Raw genomic sequence first — 23,179 nt, forward strand, 5'->3', positions numbered from 1 at the left:
AGATTAGGCAATCTGTCTATGAATGATCATTTCAGATCCACTCCTTAGCATCCTTAGAATGCCCATAGATATGGGGGATGGCCTTCCCAAATACCCCTTTTTCAGTCCCCACCAAATCCCTTTTTGTCCATGGTTGTGTTCGCGAACACTACCATTGGATCAAGGCCCACAGGCCTGACCATTAAATCCCACTATCTTCTAGGATTTCTTGACCATGTGAATATATCCTCAGTCATTACACCAAAGGATTGTTTTTCTTCCTTTCCACAGTCTAGAACTTTGGGACAATATTTTGAAACACCATGGCCCTACGCGAGCCTCATGAATACTCTTCCCACATTCCGCCTTTGGGTGCTTTAGCTATGGGGCTAGAACGAGGTTTCATTGAATATCAAAGTAAGTAATACCACCCATGCTTGAATTGGGAGTATCGACCATTCGATTTCTCGGGGGAGTTAAAGTCGACTCTTGAACACTTCATTAAGTTACCCTTTTTGTCTATCTGTATTCACTCTAGTTTTAAACTCCTCAGTGGATATATCATCACCCAACACATGGGCATAGGCTTCCTGGGTTACACTAGCCTTTCCTAGCCAAACTGGCTCCATTGGGGTCTAACTCCCACACTCTCCTTATTATACTTTTGGAACCCCTCTGCAGCCCCATCTCGACATCTTAAGTCCATCTTGACACTTCCACGTGTCATGTGTTGGTCCTTTTGTGTCCTTTTTCTAAAGACTCACTTATTCCTCACTTCGAACTCATTCTTTGAGCCCTTCATTAGGAGTTTTACTCCCGCTCTCGACTTTTCAAGTTAGAACTTTTAGTCCAAACATATTACACTCATTTGGCTTTTGCTTCGAACTTTACCACGTGGCACTCCTTCAGCTCTATTTTGGGGCTTAGGGATTTGTGTTTCACAATGCTCTTCTAGAACTGAGTGCCAGGAAACCAAATGGCACCAGCAGTAAGAATCACTATCCTAATTCAAGCGAACCATATGTCATGTTATTCTCATCCAAGCTATGCTGGATTTTTGCTGTTTCTAATATTTATTTTGTAAAAAAATATTAAAAGAATTTTTGTTTTTATATTTTACTCCATGTGTTTAAACTCTAATATACTATCTTTATAAATATCCTTAGTTTTGTGTTTTACTTTTATAATAAGTATTTCTTATAGCTTTTATCATAATATGTATTTCTTACAACTTCATTATAATCTACTAATATTGTGTTTATGTTTTAATTTAGGATTATCTGGACGAAAACTAACCATTGGAAACACTAATGTTTTAACTCCAGAAGATATGGGTAAAATCATTGGAGCTATGTATAAGTTAATGGGGGACATTTATGGAAAACAAAGTTATTCAACAGATTATTCAAATAATATTCCAGTAGAAACAACTAAAGGTATTTTTGATGTAATATTTGAATGTAAAGAGGATTGTTTCAAATCTACTACTATTGCGGGAAATAATATAATTACTGCTTTAAGAGTAATTATTGATAATTATTTAGATTTTATGAATGAGAAACTTTCAGACTTTTTTCAAAAGGAAACTAATAAATTTGTATTAACATATAAACAAAAAGATAACTCAGAAACTCTATCTATGCATCTAAATAAAAAAATTAGTATAAATGATTTAGATTTTTGTATATTAAGAGCTACCAGATTATATTATGATTCAGTTATGTATACAGGTGATTTTATTTACTCCAAAGGTTTTAAATTTGTTTTAATTTTAGAAGTAAATTGCAAACTCTCTCTATATAAGGGAAAAATAAAAATCTGGGAAATAACATCTAGGAAGAAAAATATTTTTAATTGCTATTTAAAACTGAAAAATAATGGTAAGTTAGTTTTGTATCATTATAATGAAGATGTATGGGATAGTTATAAATATTGTGAAAATTGTTTGTTATCAACATATTTAAATGTTTCAAATGATTGTGCTTTAAATATTCATCTATTAAAATATCCTAATAGAATTTATTGGACAAATAATATGAAGTGTGAATAATTTGATTTCTAATTTGCAAAATATGTTTTTACTTTAAATAACATCGCTAATCAATACTTTTCGAAATAACTTTTTCGTATGATTTAGCCCTAACCCTTTTAGCTCTTCCTGAAAGGATCGAATCAAGGTACGATGAAATTCTTCTCGGATTCATGATTCATGATGGATGTTTGCACCAGGCGACGATGCCCAAGAGCTTCGCCTTCGCTCTCTACTTCGACGCCGCGCTAGAGAACCAAATCCTCGAGCTCTGGAACGTCTTAGCCCGGAGGAAGATAACCTCCCTGCTCATTGACAGCGGCAGCCGACCTCACATGCGTCTCAGCGTCACGACCGCCGACGACTTGGAGCTCCCAAAACTCCGGACCACTGTCGAGAGCTTCGCCGCGCAGGAGGGCCCTGTGGCCATCAGTTTCTCCGCCGCTGGGGGCTTCTTCACGGACGAGACCTCCCTCTTCCTCACCCCGGCCCCCACAATCCAGCTCCTGGCTTTCCACGACCGCTTCCACGAGCTTCTCCAGGTGATGGGAGTCGAGAGCTTGGATGTCTATCAGCCCGGGAACTGGTTCCCTCATTGCAGTGTCGCCCAAGAGCTTCCCCGGAACCGGCTGGCGGATGCCTTCGCTGTGTTTCAAGAGTTGAAGCTGCCTCTAACGGGCCACATTTGCGACGTTGGCATGGTGGAGCTCACTCCCTTCCAGGAGTACTGTGCTTTCTCTTTGGACGGCGATATGTGCTAGAGGTTTCTTTCCCTCCGCGAAACTCTTTTTGTCGGTCCGTCCGAGAGCCACAGAGCGGCTGCAATGTGTCATTAGTACACAACAAATCAATCAAACCGCGACTTCTCTATATGTTTCCTTCCTCGTCCTCGTCCTCTTCCTGTGCGAGCTCTATCAGCTTCTCTGTTGGCACGGAAATGATCTCTTCTTTGAACTGGGCGTCGACATCAACATCGTCTTCTTCTTCATCATCCTCCTCCTGAACGAACGAACAAACTGTTCATCAAAACAGACCCATCCAACATGCGTGTAAAGTTCTTACCTCTGTATCTTTGTCGCCAATGTCAATAGCTGCGGCCATTTCTTCCACAACTGCTTCATCCTCCTGGAATTCAAGAGCCATCAATCAAGAGCTGCTTGAAAACGGAAAAGAAGCTCACCTCGGCCCTTGCGGCTGCAGCTTCAAGTCGTTGCTGCTGCAAAGCCATTATGCGGTTGTGTTCAGCTCGTGTTTTCATCCGACCACCCTGCATGAATGTTTCAAAAGGAGGATAAGCCAAAATGCAAGTCAAAAGTATATCTTACTGTACCCGTACCCGTATCAAGTGTTCTATGAGATTTGGCCTTGGCTGATGGAAATTTGGCCCTCGGTAATCTGGAATTTCATCTGGTTTTTTTCTGTAATTTATAGTTGGATAGACAGGATCGCCACCAAAAACTGAAACAAACCAGCCAACGACCGAATCAGGTGGATCCAAGAAACGATTTTGTAACTCACCGGATCTTTTCATCTCTCGCGTCGCACGCATCACAAGTGGATCTCTTCTGATTCGAACATCAGTACCCATCATTTGTCGATATTCTCTCTGAGTCTGGCAAGCCAACATATTCATCAACTGCAAAGCCACGTCTTCTCCCGTTTCCTCGTAGTGCTTCTGAACAGCTTCTTTCGACGTATCCTTGTCCCACGCTTTCACCCATTCATGATAATATGCCATTGCCCCTATTTCGTCCCTCCGTTTCGCTTCCGCCGCCAACCTGAAAGTTTTGTGTTAAGTTTACAGCCAGCACAAAGAGAAATTTTTGGCAAGGTAGCTCACCTTTCCTCTTTGAACACGAATTTTCGAGCACGATAAATGTGCGTCTCTGTCACAGTTGGCGTGTCTCCGAACAACTTAATCTGTCCTGTCAGTGCCGCCATAGCTGCCATTGTCTACATACAAACGTACAAACGCAAGCTCGAGTGTTAGAGAAAGTTTGCAAGTGGAGAACTTACGATATCAGGAAGCCCAGGACGTTTCTGGAATTCACTCCAGACGTGCTCATCAGGCCGTCGGTTCTTCCAGTTCCACCATAGCTCGTCGTTTGTCAGCGGAGGACGCTCGTCCTTGGCGACCTTCCTGGGCTTGTATGACGAAATAAGCGCGTAGCATTCTTTGTCCGGGAAGTTCATGTCGACGACATCAAGGTCTCCTTCCTGTTTTTCTTCGTCTTCCAACTCGTCTTCAGCTTGATCATCGTCTTCCTCCTCCTCTTCACTCTCGTACACAACTTCCACGTCGGCCATGTTCTTACCTTCAATCACCTTAAGCTTCTCCCCCTCCATGATTTTCCATCTATCACTTTCTTTCTTGCTCTTTCTTTTGGTCCGCGCAACAACCGCCTCGGCTTTTGCCCCATCTCTGTCATCAACAACTTTAACTTCCACCGCTGTAGCTTCTACAACTTTCCGCTTAGGTGCTGCCCTTTTCTTCTTCGGTTTTTCAAGGGGCTGTTCATCCGAGTCCCTGGGAGAAGCTGCTGCCGATGCTCGAGATTGTCGCTTCGTAACTTTCGGAGTCACAGCTTCTTCTTCTTGCTTGGGTTGAGCCGAAGGATCATCAGCCTTCTTCCGACGTCTCGGCTTGGGCTTGGGTGTCTCAGAAGCGTCAGCACCGCTACATCGTATAACCAGCGGTCTTCGAAATCCACCTCGGAGAAGGCTCTACAAATGAAAAACGCCACAAAACCAAAACTGAAATAGAAAGGAAAATGTAGTGTACCGTGGAGAAGCTTAGTCTCAAACGTGGAAGAGAGTAGTGGCCAATGAGCTCTGGAATCTCCAGAATTAGACGAAATCTCGTTCTTCAATGCTGCCTACCACCACTCACCTGAGCGCCAAGTGCCTGTGCTCACAATGCCAGCTACTGCCGCCATGCTCCCTCGCTAAAACCATCCATAAACCCTAGCGCACGACCCGTCCTTAGATTATAGAGCAACTTAATTCTTCTTACCTCATGTTCGTGCATGCATAATCTCCGCATTGTCCAGGAACTTGGATCTCAGATCCAGCAATGCGCCAAAACGCGATCGCTGCTCCAGGGCAAGGAGCTCCACCGCGAAGTCCACAAGAATGGCTATGGCGCTCACACATTCGTCGCGAATTCTCTGATCCAGATGTATGGCAGCTGCCAGTGCCTGCAAGAAGCCCGATCAATCTTCCACAGCACCCGCAATCGAAATATTTACTCGTGGACAATCTTTCTTGTCGCCAGTGCCGAGAATGGGGATCTCGATCACGCCAAGATTGTCTTCAACAGGATGCCGGCTCGAAATCTTGCATCCTGGAACGCTCTCATCGCTGCCTGCGCGCGAAACGATCAGTGCCAAGACGCATTGGAGATTTTCTACCGGATGAGCCTGCAGGGAGAGCGTCCAGACGATCTTACCTTCGTCAGCGCGATCGATTCTTGCGGGATCTTGCGATCATTGCGAGATGGGAAGCTGCTCCACGAGCAAACCCTCGAGGCCGGCCTTGTCCACAACACCGCGGTAGCGAACACGCTGATCACAATGTACGGGAAATGCCAGCGTCTGGACAGCGCTTGGAGCGTCTTCGCGGACATCCCCAATCCAGACGTTGTCTCTTGGACAAGCATCGCCACAGCATTTGCCAGGAACGGATATTTCGATCGATCGCTGGAGCTCTTCCAAGAAATGCCCGTGGCGAAGAATGTCGTCTGCTGGAGCGCGATCATCACCGCCGCGGCGCGATGCGATCGACACAGCGCAGCATTCCAGCTCTTCCAGGCGATGGATCAGGAAGGCGCAAGACCTAATACTCTGATCTATTTGACGCTCCTCCAGGGAAGCCATTCCACCTCTACGATTAGGGCGATACACTGTACGGCCGAAGAGGACGAAGAACTGGCCAGGGATTCGAACCCCGCCGTGATGAACGCCGTACTCTCTGCGTACGGCAGGTACGGAGACCTGGCCAGATCTTGGGCCGTGTTCTCGCGGATGGAAAGAAGAGATCCAATCACCTGGAATTCAATCGCGACTGCTTGTGCGCAATCTGGAGATTTCGATGGAGCGATGCGTGCGCTCGAGAGAATGCCGCAGTGGGAGATTTCGTCGTGGAACATAGGCATCGCGGCAATTGCCAAGGGTGGCGCGACGGCGTCGGCGATCTCTTTCTCTTTCCGGATAAATCTCGAGGGAATCAAGCCCGACGGCGCCACATTCATCGCGCTGATCGATTCATGCGCATCGCCCAATTCGCTGCCGGATGCCAAGAGGATCGCGTCGTGGATCGGCGACAGCGAATTCTGGTCGGATCCGCGGCTCCGGGACGCCACGATCGACATGTTTGGCCGATGCGACGACCTCGACACCGCCAGGGCGATTTTCCTTGAGAATCCAACCAGCGCCACGGGGTGGGCGAAGATGGTCGCGAATTGCGCCCGAAATGGGGACTCCCGGACAGCGATCAATCTCTTCAAGCAAATGGATCTCGAGGGAGTCAAGCCGATCGCTCTCGCATTCGTGGGCGCGATTGCGGCGTGCTCCAATTCCGCGGCGCTGGGCGAGGGCGAGGCAATCCACGCGTGTTTCGAGGAGGAAGAACACGCAGACCGCGAAACAGAGCATGGCCCAAGTACGGGCATGGTCCACAACGCGGCCATCCACATGTACGGCCGCTGTGGATCCTTGGGCCGGGCAGATTCCCTCTTTCGATCGCTGCGCCGCCAGAGCGTCGTGTCGTGGACTTCCATCATCAGGGCTTTCGCGAGCAACGGGCGCGTGGATCTAGGGTTTCGCCTCTTCCGCGAGATGCAGCTCCAGGGGACGCCACCCAGCGCGGTCACCATGGCGGAGCTCCAATCCGCCTGTGCCCATCTCGGCCTCCTGCGCGATGGATTGGACTCGCTCGCGTCTATGCTGCTCGATCACGGCATCGCGCCCACCGCCGAGAACTACGCCTGCATTGCCGATCTGCTCCGCCGATCGAAGGCCCAGGAAGACGAGGACGGGGAACTCTAGCGCCAGGGCCAGGATCGAACCCTGGCAGGGGAGTTATCATGATTGAATACACATCACATCAGCTTGAAATGGACTCGAGAATGAGAACCACAGATCGGTATGACGCTATGACACGATTGACGTGAGCAATTGGCTTTATATCTTATTCCCGGGGCACATGAACAAAACACATTGGAAACCATTTTTTCTTTCAAAAAAAAAAACAAAAAAAAGAGAGGAGAATATCCGGCCTTTGGGCGGGAGAATATCCAACGAGAAGAAGTGTACGGGACACCTACCGTACACGCCAATAAATGCCTCGTCAACTGACGGGGCGTCGAATGACGGGCGCCTCTCCCTAGGGCATATTTCACTGACACGACAACGGCCCTTGGATTTACCGGTCCAGAGATACACCGGCGAGGTTTCCCTTCGGTAAAAAGTAAATTACCTCCATTGCCATGGATCAATCAATGATAATCGAAGAGCGTTCATGGAGGTAAAAAGGCCGTTGGAAAGGTTTCCAACAAAATATAAGGTGGCAAAAGGCTGGCAGTTGCAACCCTTCCGTACGGTTCTTCAAACCCGCCATGCAAAAGAAAAGAGAGAAAAGGTGACGCAGAACATTCATATATCATAAAGGGAAGCGAAGAATTAGGGTTCCCTGCGCAATCCAGTGTCGCTTTTGTACTTTTCTAGAAGGGCCAATGCGTTGGAATGGGTTGGATTCTTCGAAGTAAAAGGAGCGATTAAAATTGGAAATTTCACCGCCAAGGGAGCGTGAGAGTGAGGCCCTTCTTCTACATCGCCCGCAAAGATACCTTCCAAGCTCGTGTTTTTGTCATTGATACAACTAGATTCCACGGGCATATGCCGCACCGGGAAACATTCCCCCCACTACCGTACGGATGTACCCGGCGACGGGCGGTGACGGGTGGTAACGGGCGTCGGCGGCGGGAAAACCCTAACCGGCCACCGGGAAATGCCACCGGTAACATTAACTTGCTCTGTTCTTTTGCTTTGGCCCTTGGAATTTTTTTTTTTCTTCTCTCGTGGCATTTTGGAGGACACGAAAACACAGTGGCGAGCTCCAAATCTCTGCTTCTCCGGAGGATCGCGTCTATTTTCTCGCAAACAAGAGAGAGAGCGAGAGAGAGAGAAGGAAGAGCTCTCGCGAAAGGGAGAGAGAGTTTTTCTTCCTTCCTTGTCTCGCCCTTTTTCCCCCTTGTGATCCCCCCATTCCATTCCATTCTCTCTCTCTCTCGGAGCCTCGGATCCGCGGTTGAATCTCCGGCGGGCACTGGGATTCGCGCGAGAGAGCAGTGAGATTCGCGGGCGGGCGAGGCATTGGGCATCTGGGTCGCGCGAGGAATTGGAGGAGCAAGCTAGAGGGCTTCCCTCTCATGGGTTGCTTGTGCCAGGCGCTCACTCCCAGGTAAGCCATAGCAGCAAGGCAAGGAGGAGCCGCGCGAGCGAGGCAAGCGATGCGAGAGAGGGAGCCAGGTATGGCGGCATTGGAGCCGCCGCGGCATCGTCTCTCCTCCTCCGCCACCGTGATCACACCATGACGACGCCGCCGCTGGAATGCCAATGCTGATGAATCCCAGCTCGCCGCCAATGTGAGCGGAATCGCCCCGCAGCTCCTCCGCCAGCCCCCAATCTCGTCGATGCCTCCGCCGCCGGGATTCCCCGTGGGATAGGGATTTGTCCTAGGCTCCTCCTCGCCGCCGCCGCGCGCCTCCTCTCCTGGCTCTACTGGGTTCCTTCTCCTCTCTATCCAGGCGGCCTGGCTCTAGACCAGTACCTAGAGAACCGCCGGCTGGCGGTACCGCCGCCCGCCGCCAGCGGCATAAGGCCCTCGCCTGGCGGTATACCGCGCGGTACGCCGTCCTCACAGTTTGGGATCCTAGCCAACTTATCAAACTTGTCCTCTTCGGGTGGAGCTTTCCATAGCGGCAGCAATCCTTCTCCCAGCTCGCTAAATTATGCGCTGCTTGGATCCAGCGTAGATGTTCTCAGCCCAACTTCTTCCTCCGGGAACCTTGGAAATAATCCATCCGCCGCCGCCGCCACCACCACCTCGAGCGCGAGTTTGCTGAGGAGTTCCTCGTCGAGGCTCGAGCATGATCCGGGGCTGGCCAACTTCCAGCCTCCAATGCAGCTGGTTTCCAGCGCTGCGCAGGAGCAAGCCAGCGGCGGGGCGGTGGTGGGAGGTGGCGGCGGGGGTGGCGGAAGCGGTGGTGGTGGTGGTGGCGGTAATAATGGTACGTCGACGATCACCACCATGCAAGACCATCACCAGGCGGCGATGGCGGCTGGGGGAGTGAAGTTGGAACCGGTGGAGCCGCAGACTCATCATCTCCACCAGCAAATGCTACAGTCGCAGCATCACCACCAACAGCAAAACAGCGTTTTGATCCCGAAAGTGGAGGTGAAGCTCGAGGAGGAGCTCCACCAGCAGATGCTCCAGCAGCAGCAAGCCCGGCAGCAGCAGCAGCAGCTCCAGGCTCATCTCAGCCTCCTCAACCAGCAGAGATTGCTCAAGCACCACCAGCAGCAGCTGCTGCAATCGCTGCCTCAGAACCAGTCTCATCTCCACCAGCGCCAGCAGCACCTCCAGCACTTGCAACAGCAGCAGCAACAGCAGCAGCTCCAGCATTTGCAGCAGCAGCAACAGCAGCAGCAGCAGCAGCAGCTCCACCAGCAGAACCAAAGCTTCGTCGCGAGTTCTTCCTCATCGAGCAACGCCCCTCCGCCGCAGCACCTCCTGGCTCTTCAGCTTAAGCAAGTCTACGAGCCTGGCTCTTGCTCGCGCCGTGTCATGCAGTATATCTATCACCAAAGGCATCGGCCTCAGGTACTCCACTCTCTTTCTCGCGGAGTTCCACAAACTCGGCAAGCTTTTGCAGGACAATAGCATAACGTTTTGGAGGAGATTCATCGCGGAGTACTTTGCCCCCCGTGCGAAGAAGCGCTGGTGTGTTTCTTTGTACGGGAATGGGAACAATGGCCGCCAGCCAACTGGTGTCTTCCCTCAGGTGAAAACTCTCAGGAGAATACTTCTTGACGTGACAAAACTCTGTTGGTTTCTCTCAGGACGTTTGGCAATGTGAAATCTGTGGAACAAAACCGGGTCGAGGCTTTGGTGAGTTCTTTCCTTGCTTATGTGTTTTGGAGTGTTTGTGATTTTCGTTCTTGTTCTAGAGACGACTGTGGAGGTTTTGCCACGGCTTTGCAAAATCAAGTATGACAGTGGCATCCTCGAGGAGCTCCTGTTCGTGGACATGCCTCACGAGTACCGCTTGGCGTCGGGGGTCATCGTTTTAGAGTATGGGAAAGCCATTCAAGAGAGCATCTTTGATCAATTGCGTGTTGTGCGGGATGGTCAGCTCCGGATAATCTTCTCTCCTGATCTCAAGGTAAGACAGAAGAACAAATGAAAACAAACATTGAGAGGTGTAGTTATACTTGAATTGTTTTTCTTCTTGACAGATACACTCTTGGGAATTTTGTGCAAGGAGTCATGAAGAACTGCTTCCTCGAAGAATGATAGTTCCACAGGTTGACTTCTTCTTTCTTTGTAATCCGGGGTTCAAAGTTTTCGACTTGCAGGTGACCCAGCTGGCCACCGTCGCACAAAAGTACCAACAAAGTGTCGCGCAAACGGGAACTGCTGGACTATCGTCACAGGACCTACAAACAAATTGTAGCATGTGAGAAATTTTTTTCTCTTCCTTATGTTTGTGGTTTTTCATCCTTTATTCTTTCAGGTTTGTAACAAGCTCGCGAAATCTTGCAAGAAACTTGGAAGTTCCGACGGTAAATGACCTTGGCTATACGAAGAGATACGTTAGGTGTCTTCAGGTAAACTTTTGTATTTTCAATGTACGAAACTATATGAGAACTCGGGTTTTTTTGTTCAGATATCAGAGGTAGTAAACAGTATGAAAGATTTGATTGACTTCAGTCGAGAAAACTCTATGGGACCCAAGGGTACTTCCTACTTTCATAGATTGATTTTTACCTGTGACGATTGATTTTGGTTATCGCAGCGAGCTTGGAGATTTTTCCTCGTCGGACAAGCCTTGGGGGTGCCTCGACTACTATGGCTAATGGAAATCACCAGCAGCAGCAGCAGCAAACTTTGCTCCTCCAGCAACATCAACAGCAGCAGCATCAGCAGCAGCATCAGCAACAGCAACAGCAACAATTGCAGCCGCAGGAGTTGCAAATCTCGTCAACTTCTCAAGAACACGATCACCAACATCAACTCATGAGCTCCTCCACCATTGCTCCGCCGAGACAACAACATAATCATCAACAACAACAACAACATCACGCACACCAACACCAACACCAATATCAATTCCAACACCAACAGCAGCAACTAGGAACTTCTTTACAGGGCCTTCTCGGCTCATTCCCTTCTCTACTCCACCAGCATCAGCAGCAGCAGCAGCAGCAGCAGCAAAGTAACAGCGCTACGATATCTCCAGCTTCATCGCTCATCATCCCCAAGAACACCACCACCACCGCCAACAACAACAGCTTCCAGGCCGCGCAGATCCTCACGAGCAGCAGCAATCTCCAGAGCCCAACGAGCTCCGGAAACTTGATGAGCTCTCCTCCGGCAATAATGGGCAGTAACAGCGCCTCGATGCTCCAGCAGCAACCTAGCAGCCAGCAGCACCAGCAGCAGGATAGCGTCGTCCATCAGCTCTTGCAAGAGATGATGATGAACGCTGGGAGCAGCGGGATGATCTCGCCAGGGAATAGTTTGAGCCACGGCGTTGGGAACGTAAACGGTTTTGGAGCCTCGGTGCTGGAGAGCACGTCCAACTTGGGGATGGGCATGAGAAGTACACAGCAGCAAAAGAGTTTGTATATGAGTTCTTCGCAAGATCACGGTGGAGGAGTCCATGACCTAGCCGAGAACGGGATATTGAGCAGTTTGGGAGCGGCAAATGGTTTTGCAAGCTTGCCGTTCGACTGGAAATCGCCGTGAGATAGCTGTAATACAAAGAGGTAAAAGGTAATAGCAGCGAAAAGCTGAGGGAGCCAGAGAGAGAAAGGATCTTCCCCTGTGAAAGAGAGACAGATTGATCGTAATTGTCAAAGTGTTCCAACATAGATAGTATTCCAACTCTACTACTAACATAATCATTGTTTCAAATGAAACAGAGTCCAAAAAATTTGTTATCTTTATTATCAAGAAATCAAAAAGTAAAATGATAGGAAAGAGGGATCAATTTTTAATGTTATACTTTATTTAATACATAAAATTTAAAATTTAAAATAATAGTCTCTTTCAAATGTATGTGATAATGTTTAATTGGGAGTAGTTCATTTTGGAAAATTTAAATATTTATCATATTAACATAAAACCCATTAAATTTTTACATTATAAATATTTACATTATTAATTATTATATCAAAACTAATGTTATATTCTTTTATTGATAAGATATTATACATTAATTAAAATCATTTTAAAATATTTTTGCCTTTTGGTTCATTCCAAGTCATCATTCTTTTATTCACCATAGTATTCAATTGTACCTTCATTCTTAAAATTTAGACAAAATAAATTTATTTTATTTAATAATTATTATTTTAAAAATATATAAATTTAGAAATATAAATGTTTATTATATTTTTATATAAGTATTTTCGTTATTAACTCAATCTAAAGTGTTATAACCTTGAATAATGTTTAAAAATTGTGTTAATTTGTAATTGTGGAGTTGAAAAATAAATAAAGTATTACAGCATAATAATACATTAACAGTATTAATGATATTGGTTTTTGTTTTGTACTTTTCCACTTAAAAAAACTACTATATATTTATTGTGTCTTTCTTATAAATATTTATTGTAAATTTATTTTTAATATTTTTAATACAATTTGATGTAGACTTTTAAAAGTATAAAAGTATTCATAAAACAATTTATAGATACTAAAATTTTAATGTATATATACTTAATATTTAAATTTTGGTAAGGTCTCAAAACTTACTAAATATGGAATGGCACTAGATTGCATATTTGGGCATGGGACGAACACCATTGTGTTCAAGACAATTTCTATATTTCGTAAACATGCCAAAATAGTAAATCTAAATCTATGGTCATAAAAGTTGACTAAAGGGAAGATACAAAAGTAAGTTATATTGATGGTCATGAGTCTAAATTAACAATAATATCAGAGAAGACTTAGAAATAAAATGTATTATTTACTAGAATGGTGCTTTATAAGTTGTTGTGGCCTTTAATGTTCTTTGTTTAGGTTTAAAATTATGAATTTAAAATTGGTTTAAGCATTTAGAAGTTGCACACATAGTTACAATTAATTCATCAAAATTTCATAATTAACTGATGTTAGTGCCATAGTTTTTGATTTTGGTTTTATCATGGTTATCACGAATTATGTTGGTTGTGTTATAGGGGTTTTTAATTCTTGTGACAATTTATAATTCCCCAGTAAAATATTTAAATGTTCTACTTGACTTTTTGTCATCACTTTTTCATCTTCCCAAAGGAAGGATAATGTATATATATATATATATATATATATATATATATATATATATATATATATATATATATATATATATATATATATATATATATATATATATATATATATATATATATATATATATATATATATATACATATATACATACATATATATATACATATATATATATATATATATACACATATATATATATACACACACACACATATACATATATATATATATATATATATATATATATATATATATATATATATATATATATATATATATATATATATATATATATATATATATATATATATATATATATATATGTATGTATTACTCTAATTATAATACTATAGCATATATATGGGAATGAATGTGATCCATCCATTTTTGTATATAAGTAGGGATTTAAACCCATATCCTGAGCACTCACATTCTGAAATTAAATTGAAAATATGATATACAATAAAAATTCTTGTATTAAATTTAAACCACATATGATAAGAATCTTTATAAATGAAGTGGTCTAAAAGTAAATGATCCTAATTTAATATTTATATTTCACATGCTCCATATTGTTTTATATTCTAAGAATTAGAAGAAAATTTAAAAGAATCTATCTTGAGATTTTATGTTTGGTAAGAATTACATTAAGTGCTAATCTTCACTTAGAACTTCAGGATGCACTAATATTAATGCCGAAATTATGAGCAAAGTTTTATGAAAGAAAAAAAAGCAAAAGGTTAAAGAAATGCTATTAACTAATGCTGTGGGACTGCATTCATTCGTGGAGATGGTGGAGTGAGATCTTTGTTTGGAACTAGACTAATAGTCAGAACTTGAAGAGCAACAAACAACTGCAAGAACCACTTTACCTATAATTAGTTGCCTTGGATCTTCACATAAAGCACACTTTGTGTATACAAAATTCTATATTGTTCTATCCTTGAGGAAGGGTCTGCCCAAGTTAAACTATTCTTTGAGGATATTCCAGCACCATAGGGTTAGGGCTTTTTATTTCCACGAAGGAACACTTGGATGATGGCGATGGCGGTGGCGGTGGGAGGAGCGGCGAGCTGAGAAGCTGATCCTCGGAATGTAGTGAGCTGCGGGGGGTCGATTCTAGCTCGATGGGCGGTAATGAGCAGGATAGGACTGATGCCGTGTACAAGACGAAGATTGTGAATTTCTTGGGCCGCCCCGTGCCTATCATCCTCCAAAACGATAACGGTCCTTGCCCTCTCATCGCTATCTGTGAGTAAACTTTTACTGGTTTGCATTAGGAGCTTTTCTCTTACTTTGTTTTCCCTTGTTTTCTCAGGTAACGTTCTTCTCTTGAGAAACAACGTGACACTTCACAAGGATTCTCCCGACATCTCACTACAAAGTCTACTGATTTTGGTAGCCGAGAGACTGCTCGATTCGAATAGCAACAACCAGGTAAAGTTACTCAAGCTTTAATGCCATTTTTCCACGGATTTGCTCCTCTTTTTTTCTTCCTCTGGTTCAGGACAAGGACGAGAACTATATCCAGAACCAGCAGCAGAACATTTCGGATGCCATCTCGTTGCTTCCTCGGCTTGCCACTGGAATTGATGTTAATGTTCGGTTTAGAAAGTAAGCCGGACTGTGCCGTTTCTTTGGCTCGGGCGCTTATACTTTCGCACTATTTTCGCAGTATTCATGATTTTGAGTTCACCCCAGAGTGCGCGATATTTGATCTTCTAGACATTGGCCTTGTCCATGGCTGGCTTTGTGATCCTCAGGTAACCATGCCATTAAGGGTCGATTCTCTTACTCTTTTGCTGGTGTAGGATGAGACCACAAGCAGAGCAGTGGGATCAAACTCTTACAACGTCCTCGTTGAAAAGCTTGTCGCATTGCACGCTGGAAAGCCTGCTGTGGAGGAGGAGCCGACTGTCGATTTTGCCGCTGCAACCACTGCTAGCTTAGGAGTGCCTTCTCCAGGTCTCTGCTCGAGAACGTCCTTTGAGGGCTTGCAGTTTCTGGATTTCACGGATCAAAAGCAGGAAGCCCCGGAGACGCTTGATACGTCATTGGAGACAGAAACAGAGGGTTCAAATGAAGCGGAGGAAACCCGAAAGAGGAAAGGTGATGAAGAGGAAGCCGCTCAGTTGCTCGACGCTCTCAACCTGTCCAGAGTGGACGTCCCAAGCACGCAGCTTGTGGATACGGAAAATGGAGCTTCGAGTCCAAAGAAGAACCCGGTGGAAACGGAAGCAGGCCTCAAGGAGTGGCCCAGTATGACAGTATGGGTGCCTGAAAAAGATGGTGGCAGTGGTACAGAGTCACTGGTAACGGTGGCGGAGGACAGTGAGTGGCAGACCAAAATCGATCGCGACACAACGGAGAGCTCGCAGCTCAGTAGCTCGTCAGATTTCGAGTGTGTAGAAGTAGACGATTGTAGGACTGCTGATTCTTCGAACCTCAGCGGAGAAGCAGAAAAGATGGAATCCGCGACAGCTGACAGCATCGCTGAGGATGCTGGTCGTGAGAATGAAGGACGGATTGGAATCGATGAGCCGCTTTACGAGGGTGAAACAACATATCAGTCATTTGAAGGTGACTTCGAGAACCGGGAGCTTTTATACGAAGGGGAAGCGGTTATAGCTGATTCGGAGCCGGGATCCAGTGGATCTGATTTGAGAACTTCAGAAGGTATGATTTCCATTTGTTTGTTTCTTAGTTCAAGCAAACTTTTGGGGCTAATATGTGTAACTGGATGCTTTGAAACTTTCCAGCGCTGGCTATTGAGAATTTTTTGAGCAGCCACGCAAGTCAACTCACATACTACGGGTGCGTTGCAAGCGTTTGTTTATTCTTTGCTGAATATTTGTCTTTTCCCGATTTGTTTTTCCAGTCTCTTTAGTTTGCAGGAAGGGCTGAAAGAAAGAGAGCTGTGTGTTTTTTTCCGCAATAATCACTTCAGTGCGATGTTTAAGGTCTGGTTGGTTGTGTTATTCGGTAATTGCTACAAGTGCTTATCGTCGTGTTGCAGTACGAGGGAGATCTCTTTCTGCTTGTGACAGATCAAGGCTACCTCAACGAACCCGATGTCGTGTGGGAAAAACTTACTGAGGTGATTTAATTTGAAGGGTGACGTTCGTTGCTTGACGGTTGCGTGCTGTAGGTGGACGGTGACTCTGTCTTTTTCACCGGCAACTTCACGTTGTTTAAGGCGGACGATCGGAACACGAGTTCCTGGAATGAGCGTGACGCAGTCGCTGCCACAGCTGTGAGTTGTTACAAACTATCTCAGTGGAGGATCTCTGTATTTATCTTTACTTTTGCTGCAGGATTACATCTCTCAAATGGGAAAGCCAGTCCCGGCACCGCAAACTTCCATTGATCCAAGCTACAAGTATGACTGGGTTTTATAGTGTCTCGGTTCTTATCATCACGTCTTTGGTGCAGCTCGGATTTGGAGCTAGCCATGGCACTGCAGCAACAAGAATTCGACCAGCAGCAAAACCAGCAAAACCAGCAACCGCAGCAACAGCAGCAACAGCAGCAGCAGCAGTCCCCTCGAAAGCCATCCAATTCTCCGCGAAAGGGACACAGACAATCCAGTGGGATCACTCCTGGAAGGCTAGTCACGGTAAGAAGATAGCACTTCCTTCGCCGAACTAAAAGATTATCTGGCAGGGACCGAGCAGTGCCAGTCCGCCACCCAAGTCATCGGACTCGAAACCCAAGGATAAATGCAAATTGATGTGAAATACAAAGGATGGTAATAATATACATAATTTTTTTCTTCCCATCTTATTCTCTAGTTTGATTTATTACTTCATAGCTTGGATTGATTTTTTTTATCGATCATGTTAAGATGGACACACTGCCAGTGGAAGTAAAATCCTGCGCAAAGCTTCTAAAATCTCTCGACAAGCTAGAGGATTGCCACAAGGTCCACGCGAAGATCCTCGAGCACAGCCTCTTTTCTCGCAACACCTTTCTCTCCAACACCACCCTCGAGGCCTACGCTCGATGCGGGGGCTTGGCCGAGGCGCTCCACCTCTTCCACTCGATCCATCGCCCCAATCTCTTCTCCTGGGGCCTCGTGATCCGGGCTTGCATCGGCCACGATCGCCTCCCTCTCGCTCGCGAGTTCTTCGATGGATCGCCCCAGCGCGGCCTGGTGCTGTGGACGACGATGGTGGCGGCGTATGCCCAGGCTGGGGATCCCGCGGCAGCGCAGGAGCTCTTCGATTCCATGCCCGAGTGGGACGTGATCTCCTCCACGGTGATGATCACGGCCTGCGAGCTGCCAAGAGCGCGAGAGATCTTCGCCGCCATGCCCGAGAGAAACTTGGTCTCCTGGACAGCGATGGCGGCAGCGTATGCCCGGAGAGGGCATCTGGAAGAAGCCGTGGAGCTCTTGGATCGAACGCCGGAGCTGGATCTGGTGTTGTGCACGTCTATCGCGGCCACGCACGCGAGGAACGGCGATTTCGATCGAGCGAGAGAGTTCTTCAACCGGATCAAAGAGCCCGACGCGTTCTCGTACGCCACCATGATTGCTGCGTATGCCCAGGCCGGGAAGATGGAGGAAGCCCAAGAGCTCTTCGATCGAATGCCCGAGTTTGGAGTGGTGGCGGCCACTGCCCTCGTCCATGGCTACGCCGAGAGTGGCGATCTCGAGGCCGCGAAGCTCGCCTTCGATCGAATGCCGGAGAAGAACATCGTTTCCTGGACGACGATCGTCTCCGCCTATGCCCGAGCCGGTCTCATCGAAGCCGCCGAGGAGTTCTTCGCGAGCTCGATGAGCAAGCACGACACCACATCGAGCAACGCGATGCTGGCCGCGCTGACGCTCAACTCCTGCGTCGATCGAGCCAAGGCGGTGTTTGATGCGATGCCGCTGCGCGACCTGGTGTCGTGGAACTCGATCTGCGAGGCCTTCGCCGGGAGCAACCGAGTGGACGTCGCGGCGGAGATCTTTCGCTCGATGCCCGAGACCGATGTGGTGTCCTGGACGACTCTCGTTGTGGCGTATGCTCAGGCTGGTCATAGCGCCGCTGCCTCGCTCGAGCTCTTCCACGCCATGAATCTCCACGGCCAGCTTCCAAACGCCGTCACCTTTGTGGGAATCCTCACTGCTTGCAGCCGCATTGGGAGCTTGCGTATCGGTCTAGCCTGCTTTGCTTCGATGGTCCACGACTTTGCACTCGAGGTTTCTCCGGAGCATTGGTCTTGCCTTGTGGACATGCTGGGAAGGTCGGGTCAGACGAGTGATGCGCAAGAGGTGATCAAAGACCTGCCTGCTGCTCGCGAGGATCCCGTGGCGTGGACGGCGTTTCTGAGCTCTTGTAAAGACCAGGCGGATTTCCAGCGGGGAGCTTTCGTTGCCCGAGATGTGGTTGCTTCCGGTGTTGCGGATGGCGGGGCTTTCACGCTTGTTTCTAGCATCTGCTTCACTTAGCGAGAAAACAAGAGAAGGCGAAGTGCAGAAACACCTTCTCACTCACAGACGATGATAGCCTTTCTTTATTGTAACTTTACTGGTGTACCTTTGCTTTCACACACGAAGCTCACAGAAGCTTCAGGATATCCTTCTGCAAGAAAAGAAGTTAGTGCACCGAAAGAGAGTAGCGCGGCAAGAAATTGACCTCGATTTTGGATGGGTTTGTAGTTGGAGCATAGCGCTCAACAACTTCACCAGTCTTGCTCACCAGAAACTTGCTGAAGTTCCACTTGATAAAGTCGCCGAAAATGCCCCCACCCTTGGCAGACTTGAGGTACTTAAAAACAGGAGCTGTGTCTGCTCCATTCACGTTCACCTGACACAACACCACGATGGAAAAATTAGGAGAGAACTGAAAAGATAATCACCACTTACTTTCCCAAAAACCGGGAACTCGGCCTTGAATCGAGTACACACGGTTTGCTGGATTTCTTCGTTAGAGCCAGGCTCTTGCCCGGCAAACTGGTTACACGGAAAGGCCAGGATCTCAAAGCCTGGAGTCAGAGAGAGCTCATAAGTTTCACAGCCAGAAAAAAGAAATTCATACCCTTGTCCTTGTACTTCTCGTAGAGCTCGTTGAGTTCTTTGTAATTGGTTGTAGTGAAGCCACTGCCGAAGAAGAAAAACCGGTTAGAGCACACCTCGATTGACAACAAACATACCATTGCGATGCAACGTTTACAATCAGGAGAACTTTGTCCTTGTAGCTGCCGAGAGAAACATCGTTTCCTGTAGCATCCTGTAAAACAATGGGAAGAACTTCTAGACAATTGGAGAGATGTATAAACGAGCGAACCTTGACAGTAATGTCGTAGATGCTAGAGGGCTTATCCGAAGAGCTCATGTTCCGATAATTCGGCGAGAAGATTCTTGCAGAGTCGTGAAAAAGCGAAGGGTTCCTCCAATACAAAGATACCAAGAGCACAAGAACCAACGATATATATGAGGAATATGCACTAAGTATCATTCGCTGGTACGTTAAAAACTAGCTGTGGATTCTTGTGTCTGGAAGAACAAGCCAGAAGCGAGATAGATGATCGACCTCGATCGATCTCGACGCGCAAGAGCGACAATCGCCATACCTGGATTGCGACAAGCGAGTGACTGCTCACAGATCGAGCCAAGCGATTCTCACACCGCGTTCTTGGCGCAGCGCATTCCGGGAAGAAGAGAAAGAACAAAGAAACCCTAGCACTGGAGAGGCAATGAGCTTCTTGTCTATGAGAAATTTTGGGGGGAATGGATCGAAGCGACCATCGATCCAATCCAGGAAATATTACAGTGAGCAATCGCACCGATCGGTGGATGGCAGGAAGAATGGAAATATTTCGAGAGAGCTCTTACTCCTCCGCGGTCACGGGGTCACGCTGTCGCTGGATGTAGGCCGGAATCCCACAGTCGGATACATCTGGCGCTTGCGATGCATGCTCACTGGCGCCGCCGTGAAATGCATGAGCAGCTGGTTGCTCGCGAAGAGATCCGTGAGATAGCTGCCGCCATTGCCGAGAACCTTGCTGCACGCGCCTTTGATCTTCCTCGCGACCACGCCGGGCGCCCTGGCCATGGCCTGGTGGATCTTGGACACCGGGCACGGAGATTTCCTGCAAGCCGACTTGGATTTCGCCGATCGGTCGCCTGGCCGATCGGCCGGGCGGAGGCGAATCACCGGCGGGAGCTCCACATTGCTGCTACACTCCGCGGCATCGATGGAGCTCACGAATCTCTGGTAGCTGCGGATGCCATGGCCGGATTTCTTCTTGTCCCTGGACAATCCCAATGCCGCCGGCAAAGACCGCCCCATAATCCCTATACGGATGGATCCACTGCTGCGTGGCCGCCGTCGCGTGGATCGATGGAATCGATCGATCGCCTGCCTGCCTGGGAAGGATGGAATCGCAGCAACTACCTTATTAACGACTGCCGATTCGGGATCAGAGGAGGAGGAGAGAGAGAGGGACGCGTTCTTCGCCAGGACTGCGACGCCATGCCATTGAAGGAAAAGATGGATGGACGGATCCAATCAAGGATGGAACAGAGTAATGCCAGATCTCCATTCCACGGTTTGGTAGAGCGCATTGAAGGAAGTGACTCTAGGGCTTGCGTGTCCGCCGCGGTGTCAACATTTTAGGGCTTTCCTTTTAGTTTAGGGTTCTAACTTTTAGGGCGTAAATTAAAGGGGGGGTCAACAAATTTGCCAGACAAGATCAAGTTGGCCACCAGTTTGTGGTACTTTTGCGTGAAATGGTTTCCATCCCAAGAGACGAATTTGGAGGGATCAACACAGACTGGAACTCCGGGCGATCCACATTTTCTCCGGGGTGAGAAGTTGTACGGACTCCCGGATCCACAGCACGCGTTGTCTGTGTCTGCGAAACCTGTATGAAAATCCTGATCATCAGCTAGGAAACTTCAAGAGAATAGCCACACCGTAACGCTCTGCGTTCTTCTTGATGTGGAGGAACGAGTTGTAGAGATCCGCAAAGAAGAATCTCGAGTCGCGGTGTTGTTTCCTCAGCCGATCGGTGGCGGCCTTTAGCCCGAGCTGCAGCGTGAGCGTGAGGTTGTTGTACGGAATTAGACACCCGCCGGCGTCATAGTCCCCCGGGTTCTTGCCTCCGTACAGCGTCTTGAAGAGCGGCGTGCAACCCTGTGGAGGGCGGCCGAAAACCAAGAAATTCCTCGCTCCATGCCGGTGCAAGGTCTGCTCGGAAAGTTCTAAGATTTGCCATCGAGACTCGGGTTACTCACTCTTATTGCGGATTCAACAGCGGCCACCGCCCGAGGGATGATCGAATCGCGAATCTCCTCGAGCGATTTGTTCCCGAACTCCGGCTTTAAGTTGTGATTGATATCGTTCCCGCCGACGAGAATGAAGTACAGAGATTTCTTGAAGAAAGACGGGGCTGGCAACAAGTTGTTGCATCCTTTTACTGAGGATAAAAATGCCATCGTCAAAGTTCTGTCAAGCCACAACAAAAGTACCTGTCCCTTGATCGATTTCTCGAGCCCGGCTGATCACCCTTCTTCGAAACTGCAAGAACTGCTTCACTTGGAGCATGAGGTGGAAGGGATTTTGGAAGCTTGCAGCGGCGGCAGTAGCTCCAGTCTGCGCGAAATTCACACTTTTCCTATGATCCGGGCGCAAATCCTCCAAATAAGCCACCGCGCCCTCTCCAAGACCGAGAGCTTTCACTGGAAACCACGGATTGCTCGATTATGATTGCCCATGAAAACAACTATTTGACCCCGTACCAAAGTAGTCCACCATGAGCTTTCCATCGCTGGATCTTCCCGTGCTACTGGATCCGGGCCAGGTGATCCCGTACGGCAGTCCGGAAGGGAATCCCCCGGGCACACCGTCGGGAAACAAGGCTTGCGCGTTACCTGTGTCGGACAGGGAATCGCCAAACGCGATGAGACCCCGGACTGGAAGCGCTCGCAAATGTGGGGCACGATGTGGGGCTTGTCCTCCAAATGTTGAAAGAATCTGGGCATTGGCATCGATGAGCAGCGAGAGCGAGTAGCACATCCATTGGAGGAGCAGTGTCATGGTGTGTGAGATTGATATTGAAGAACGTTTTGTGCAAGCATTCCTCTAGAAGTGAAGTATATTTGAATCTCAAAATCCATCCAAGCACGTTTTAAGATGCCGATAGTGTATTTTGGATTCAAAATGGTCAAAGGGGCATAACGTTAAAAGATATTTAATCTTAAGAGGAGGTCGTTAAGCCTTTTTATCTTTGTTGTTAAAAGATTGGTAAACCCTAAAAAGGAACCTCCGTCGATTCCAATCGGCTTAGCAGTTGGATCGCAAAAGCTCCGAATTAAGGATTAGCCTATAACTAAAGGTGAAGCAAATGAAGTGAGGAGGCCTTCGCCCATGATCTTGGTATTGCCTGGATATTGCTCAATTACTCAGTCGTGAGACTCATGAAAAGCAGATTTTTTCACACTACCACTAGGTGAGCCCAGCATTTCGAGTCATCAAGATCCCTTTCAGGATCTTGCCATCCATGCAACTTCGTCGCTACAAGACCCTTACATTCACTTCACTCATTAGCTCTGACGAGGGTTGAAATTGATGATTCGGACGAACAAGGATTGACCCAGGCCTTCATTCTGGAGTCTGAAAT

At 47.2% G+C, this 23,179-nt stretch overlaps 8 protein-coding genes across 8 annotated transcripts; 5 read left to right on the forward strand and 3 right to left on the reverse strand.

Moving 5' to 3' along the window:
• Positions 1 to 2,113: 2,113 nt before the first annotated feature.
• On the forward strand, positions 2,114 to 2,878 carry LOC9654782. The gene is made up of 2 exons (XM_002983198.2): positions 2,114 to 2,156; positions 2,209 to 2,878. The coding sequence occupies exon 2, from the start codon at positions 2,215 to 2,217 to the stop codon at positions 2,767 to 2,769; it is 555 nt and encodes a 184-aa protein (XP_002983244.1). The 5' UTR covers positions 2,114 to 2,156; positions 2,209 to 2,214; the 3' UTR covers positions 2,770 to 2,878.
• On the reverse strand, positions 2,762 to 5,065 carry LOC112351099 (protein PLASTID TRANSCRIPTIONALLY ACTIVE 12, chloroplastic-like). Its single transcript, XM_024688377.1, has 10 exons — positions 5,022 to 5,065; positions 4,899 to 4,972; positions 4,791 to 4,840; positions 4,025 to 4,732; positions 3,849 to 3,961; positions 3,527 to 3,786; positions 3,345 to 3,466; positions 3,189 to 3,275; positions 3,071 to 3,133; positions 2,762 to 3,007 (listed from the first exon to the last, which is right to left on the reverse strand). Exons 2-10 carry the CDS (start codon positions 4,942 to 4,944, stop codon positions 2,876 to 2,878), a joined length of 1,581 nt encoding a protein of 526 aa, XP_024544145.1. The 5' UTR covers positions 4,945 to 4,972; positions 5,022 to 5,065; the 3' UTR covers positions 2,762 to 2,875.
• Positions 5,035 to 7,053, forward strand: LOC9654506 (pentatricopeptide repeat-containing protein At4g20770). Its single transcript, XM_024688250.1, has one exon. It carries the CDS (start codon positions 5,035 to 5,037, stop codon positions 7,051 to 7,053), a length of 2,019 nt encoding a protein of 672 aa, XP_024544018.1.
• Positions 7,054 to 9,270: 2,217 nt separating this feature from the next.
• LOC112351066 (transcriptional corepressor SEUSS-like) lies at positions 9,271 to 12,271 on the forward strand. Its single transcript, XM_024688217.1, has 9 exons — positions 9,271 to 9,889; positions 9,942 to 10,070; positions 10,129 to 10,177; positions 10,237 to 10,451; positions 10,525 to 10,593; positions 10,645 to 10,745; positions 10,803 to 10,896; positions 10,956 to 11,025; positions 11,085 to 12,271. The coding sequence occupies exons 1-9, from the start codon at positions 9,317 to 9,319 to the stop codon at positions 12,035 to 12,037; spliced, it is 2,253 nt and encodes a 750-aa protein (XP_024543985.1). The 5' UTR covers positions 9,271 to 9,316; the 3' UTR covers positions 12,038 to 12,271.
• A 2,309-nt stretch (positions 12,272 to 14,580) lies between these two features.
• Positions 14,581 to 17,345, forward strand: LOC112351067 (ubiquitin carboxyl-terminal hydrolase MINDY-1-like). The gene is made up of 12 exons (XM_024688218.1): positions 14,581 to 14,818; positions 14,886 to 15,004; positions 15,075 to 15,181; positions 15,243 to 15,330; positions 15,379 to 16,243; positions 16,327 to 16,381; positions 16,446 to 16,527; positions 16,584 to 16,664; positions 16,716 to 16,820; positions 16,882 to 16,946; positions 17,000 to 17,183; positions 17,231 to 17,345. The coding sequence occupies exons 1-12, from the start codon at positions 14,695 to 14,697 to the stop codon at positions 17,300 to 17,302; spliced, it is 1,947 nt and encodes a 648-aa protein (XP_024543986.1). The 5' UTR covers positions 14,581 to 14,694; the 3' UTR covers positions 17,303 to 17,345.
• A 66-nt stretch (positions 17,346 to 17,411) lies between these two features.
• On the forward strand, positions 17,412 to 19,004 carry LOC112351078 (pentatricopeptide repeat-containing protein At4g02750-like). Its single transcript, XM_024688251.1, has one exon. The coding sequence runs from the start codon at positions 17,412 to 17,414 to the stop codon at positions 19,002 to 19,004; it is 1,593 nt and encodes a 530-aa protein (XP_024544019.1).
• Positions 19,005 to 19,051: 47 nt separating this feature from the next.
• Positions 19,052 to 20,213, reverse strand: LOC9654507 (probable phospholipid hydroperoxide glutathione peroxidase). Its single transcript, XM_002983326.2, has 7 exons — positions 20,129 to 20,213; positions 19,843 to 20,051; positions 19,709 to 19,785; positions 19,594 to 19,655; positions 19,422 to 19,540; positions 19,192 to 19,362; positions 19,052 to 19,137 (listed from the first exon to the last, which is right to left on the reverse strand). The coding sequence occupies exons 2-7, from the start codon at positions 20,011 to 20,013 to the stop codon at positions 19,114 to 19,116; spliced, it is 624 nt and encodes a 207-aa protein (XP_002983372.2). The 5' UTR covers positions 20,014 to 20,051; positions 20,129 to 20,213; the 3' UTR covers positions 19,052 to 19,113.
• Positions 20,214 to 21,197: 984 nt separating this feature from the next.
• On the reverse strand, positions 21,198 to 22,596 carry LOC9654783 (GDSL esterase/lipase LIP-4). The gene is made up of 5 exons (XM_002983327.2): positions 22,299 to 22,596; positions 22,029 to 22,238; positions 21,795 to 21,976; positions 21,474 to 21,747; positions 21,198 to 21,421 (listed from the first exon to the last, which is right to left on the reverse strand). The coding sequence occupies exons 1-5, from the start codon at positions 22,594 to 22,596 to the stop codon at positions 21,198 to 21,200; spliced, it is 1,188 nt and encodes a 395-aa protein (XP_002983373.2).
• Positions 22,597 to 23,179: the final 583 nt, after the last annotated feature.

This window comes from Selaginella moellendorffii, unplaced genomic scaffold (genome assembly GCF_000143415.4).
Source record: "Selaginella moellendorffii unplaced genomic scaffold, v1.0 SELMOscaffold_57, whole genome shotgun sequence".
Lineage (NCBI taxonomy): Eukaryota > Viridiplantae > Streptophyta > Lycopodiopsida > Selaginellales > Selaginellaceae > Selaginella > Selaginella moellendorffii.

Bases quoted from the DNA above. Each gene is read 5' to 3' on its own strand.
- LOC9654782 (XM_002983198.2), top strand. From the start codon at position 2,215: ATGCCCAAGAGCTTCGCCTTCGCTCTCTACTTCGACGCCGCGCTAGAG.
- LOC112351099 (XM_024688377.1), bottom strand. From the start codon at position 4,944: ATGGCGGCAGTAGCTGGCATTGTGAGCACAGGCACTTGGCGCTCAG. The intron at 4,841-4,898 runs GTGAGTGGTGGT...TGGAGATTCCAG, and splicing joins CACAGGCACTTGGCGCTCAG to AGCTCATTGGCCACTACTCT. The intron at 3,276-3,344 runs GTACGGGTACAG...ACATTCATGCAG, and splicing joins TCATAGAACACTTGATACGG to GGTGGTCGGATGAAAACACG.
- LOC9654506 (XM_024688250.1), top strand. From the start codon at position 5,035: ATGCATAATCTCCGCATTGTCCAGGAACTTGGATCTCAGATCCAGCAA.
- LOC112351066 (XM_024688217.1), top strand. From the start codon at position 9,317: ATGCAAGACCATCACCAGGCGGCGATGGCGGCTGGGGGAGTGAAGTTG. The intron at 10,594-10,644 runs GTTGACTTCTTC...TTCGACTTGCAG, and splicing joins GAAGAATGATAGTTCCACAG to GTGACCCAGCTGGCCACCGT. The intron at 10,746-10,802 runs GTGAGAAATTTT...TTATTCTTTCAG, and splicing joins CTACAAACAAATTGTAGCAT to GTTTGTAACAAGCTCGCGAA.
- LOC112351067 (XM_024688218.1), top strand. From the start codon at position 14,695: ATGGGCGGTAATGAGCAGGATAGGACTGATGCCGTGTACAAGACGAAG. The intron at 15,005-15,074 runs GTAAAGTTACTC...CCTCTGGTTCAG, and splicing joins ATTCGAATAGCAACAACCAG to GACAAGGACGAGAACTATAT. The intron at 16,947-16,999 runs GTATGACTGGGT...TCTTTGGTGCAG, and splicing joins TCCATTGATCCAAGCTACAA to CTCGGATTTGGAGCTAGCCA.
- LOC112351078 (XM_024688251.1), top strand. From the start codon at position 17,412: ATGGACACACTGCCAGTGGAAGTAAAATCCTGCGCAAAGCTTCTAAAA.
- LOC9654507 (XM_002983326.2), bottom strand. From the start codon at position 20,013: ATGATACTTAGTGCATATTCCTCATATATATCGTTGGTTCTTGTGCTC. The intron at 19,541-19,593 runs GTATGAATTTCT...CTCTGACTCCAG, and splicing joins CGAGAAGTACAAGGACAAGG to GCTTTGAGATCCTGGCCTTT. The intron at 19,363-19,421 runs GTAAGTGGTGAT...GTGTTGTGTCAG, and splicing joins AGTTCCCGGTTTTTGGGAAA to GTGAACGTGAATGGAGCAGA.
- LOC9654783 (XM_002983327.2), bottom strand. From the start codon at position 22,596: ATGACACTGCTCCTCCAATGGATGTGCTACTCGCTCTCGCTGCTCATC. The intron at 21,748-21,794 runs GTGAGTAACCCG...CTTTCCGAGCAG, and splicing joins CTGTTGAATCCGCAATAAGA to ACCTTGCACCGGCATGGAGC. The intron at 21,422-21,473 runs GTGTGGCTATTC...ATTTTCATACAG, and splicing joins GAAGAACGCAGAGCGTTACG to GTTTCGCAGACACAGACAAC.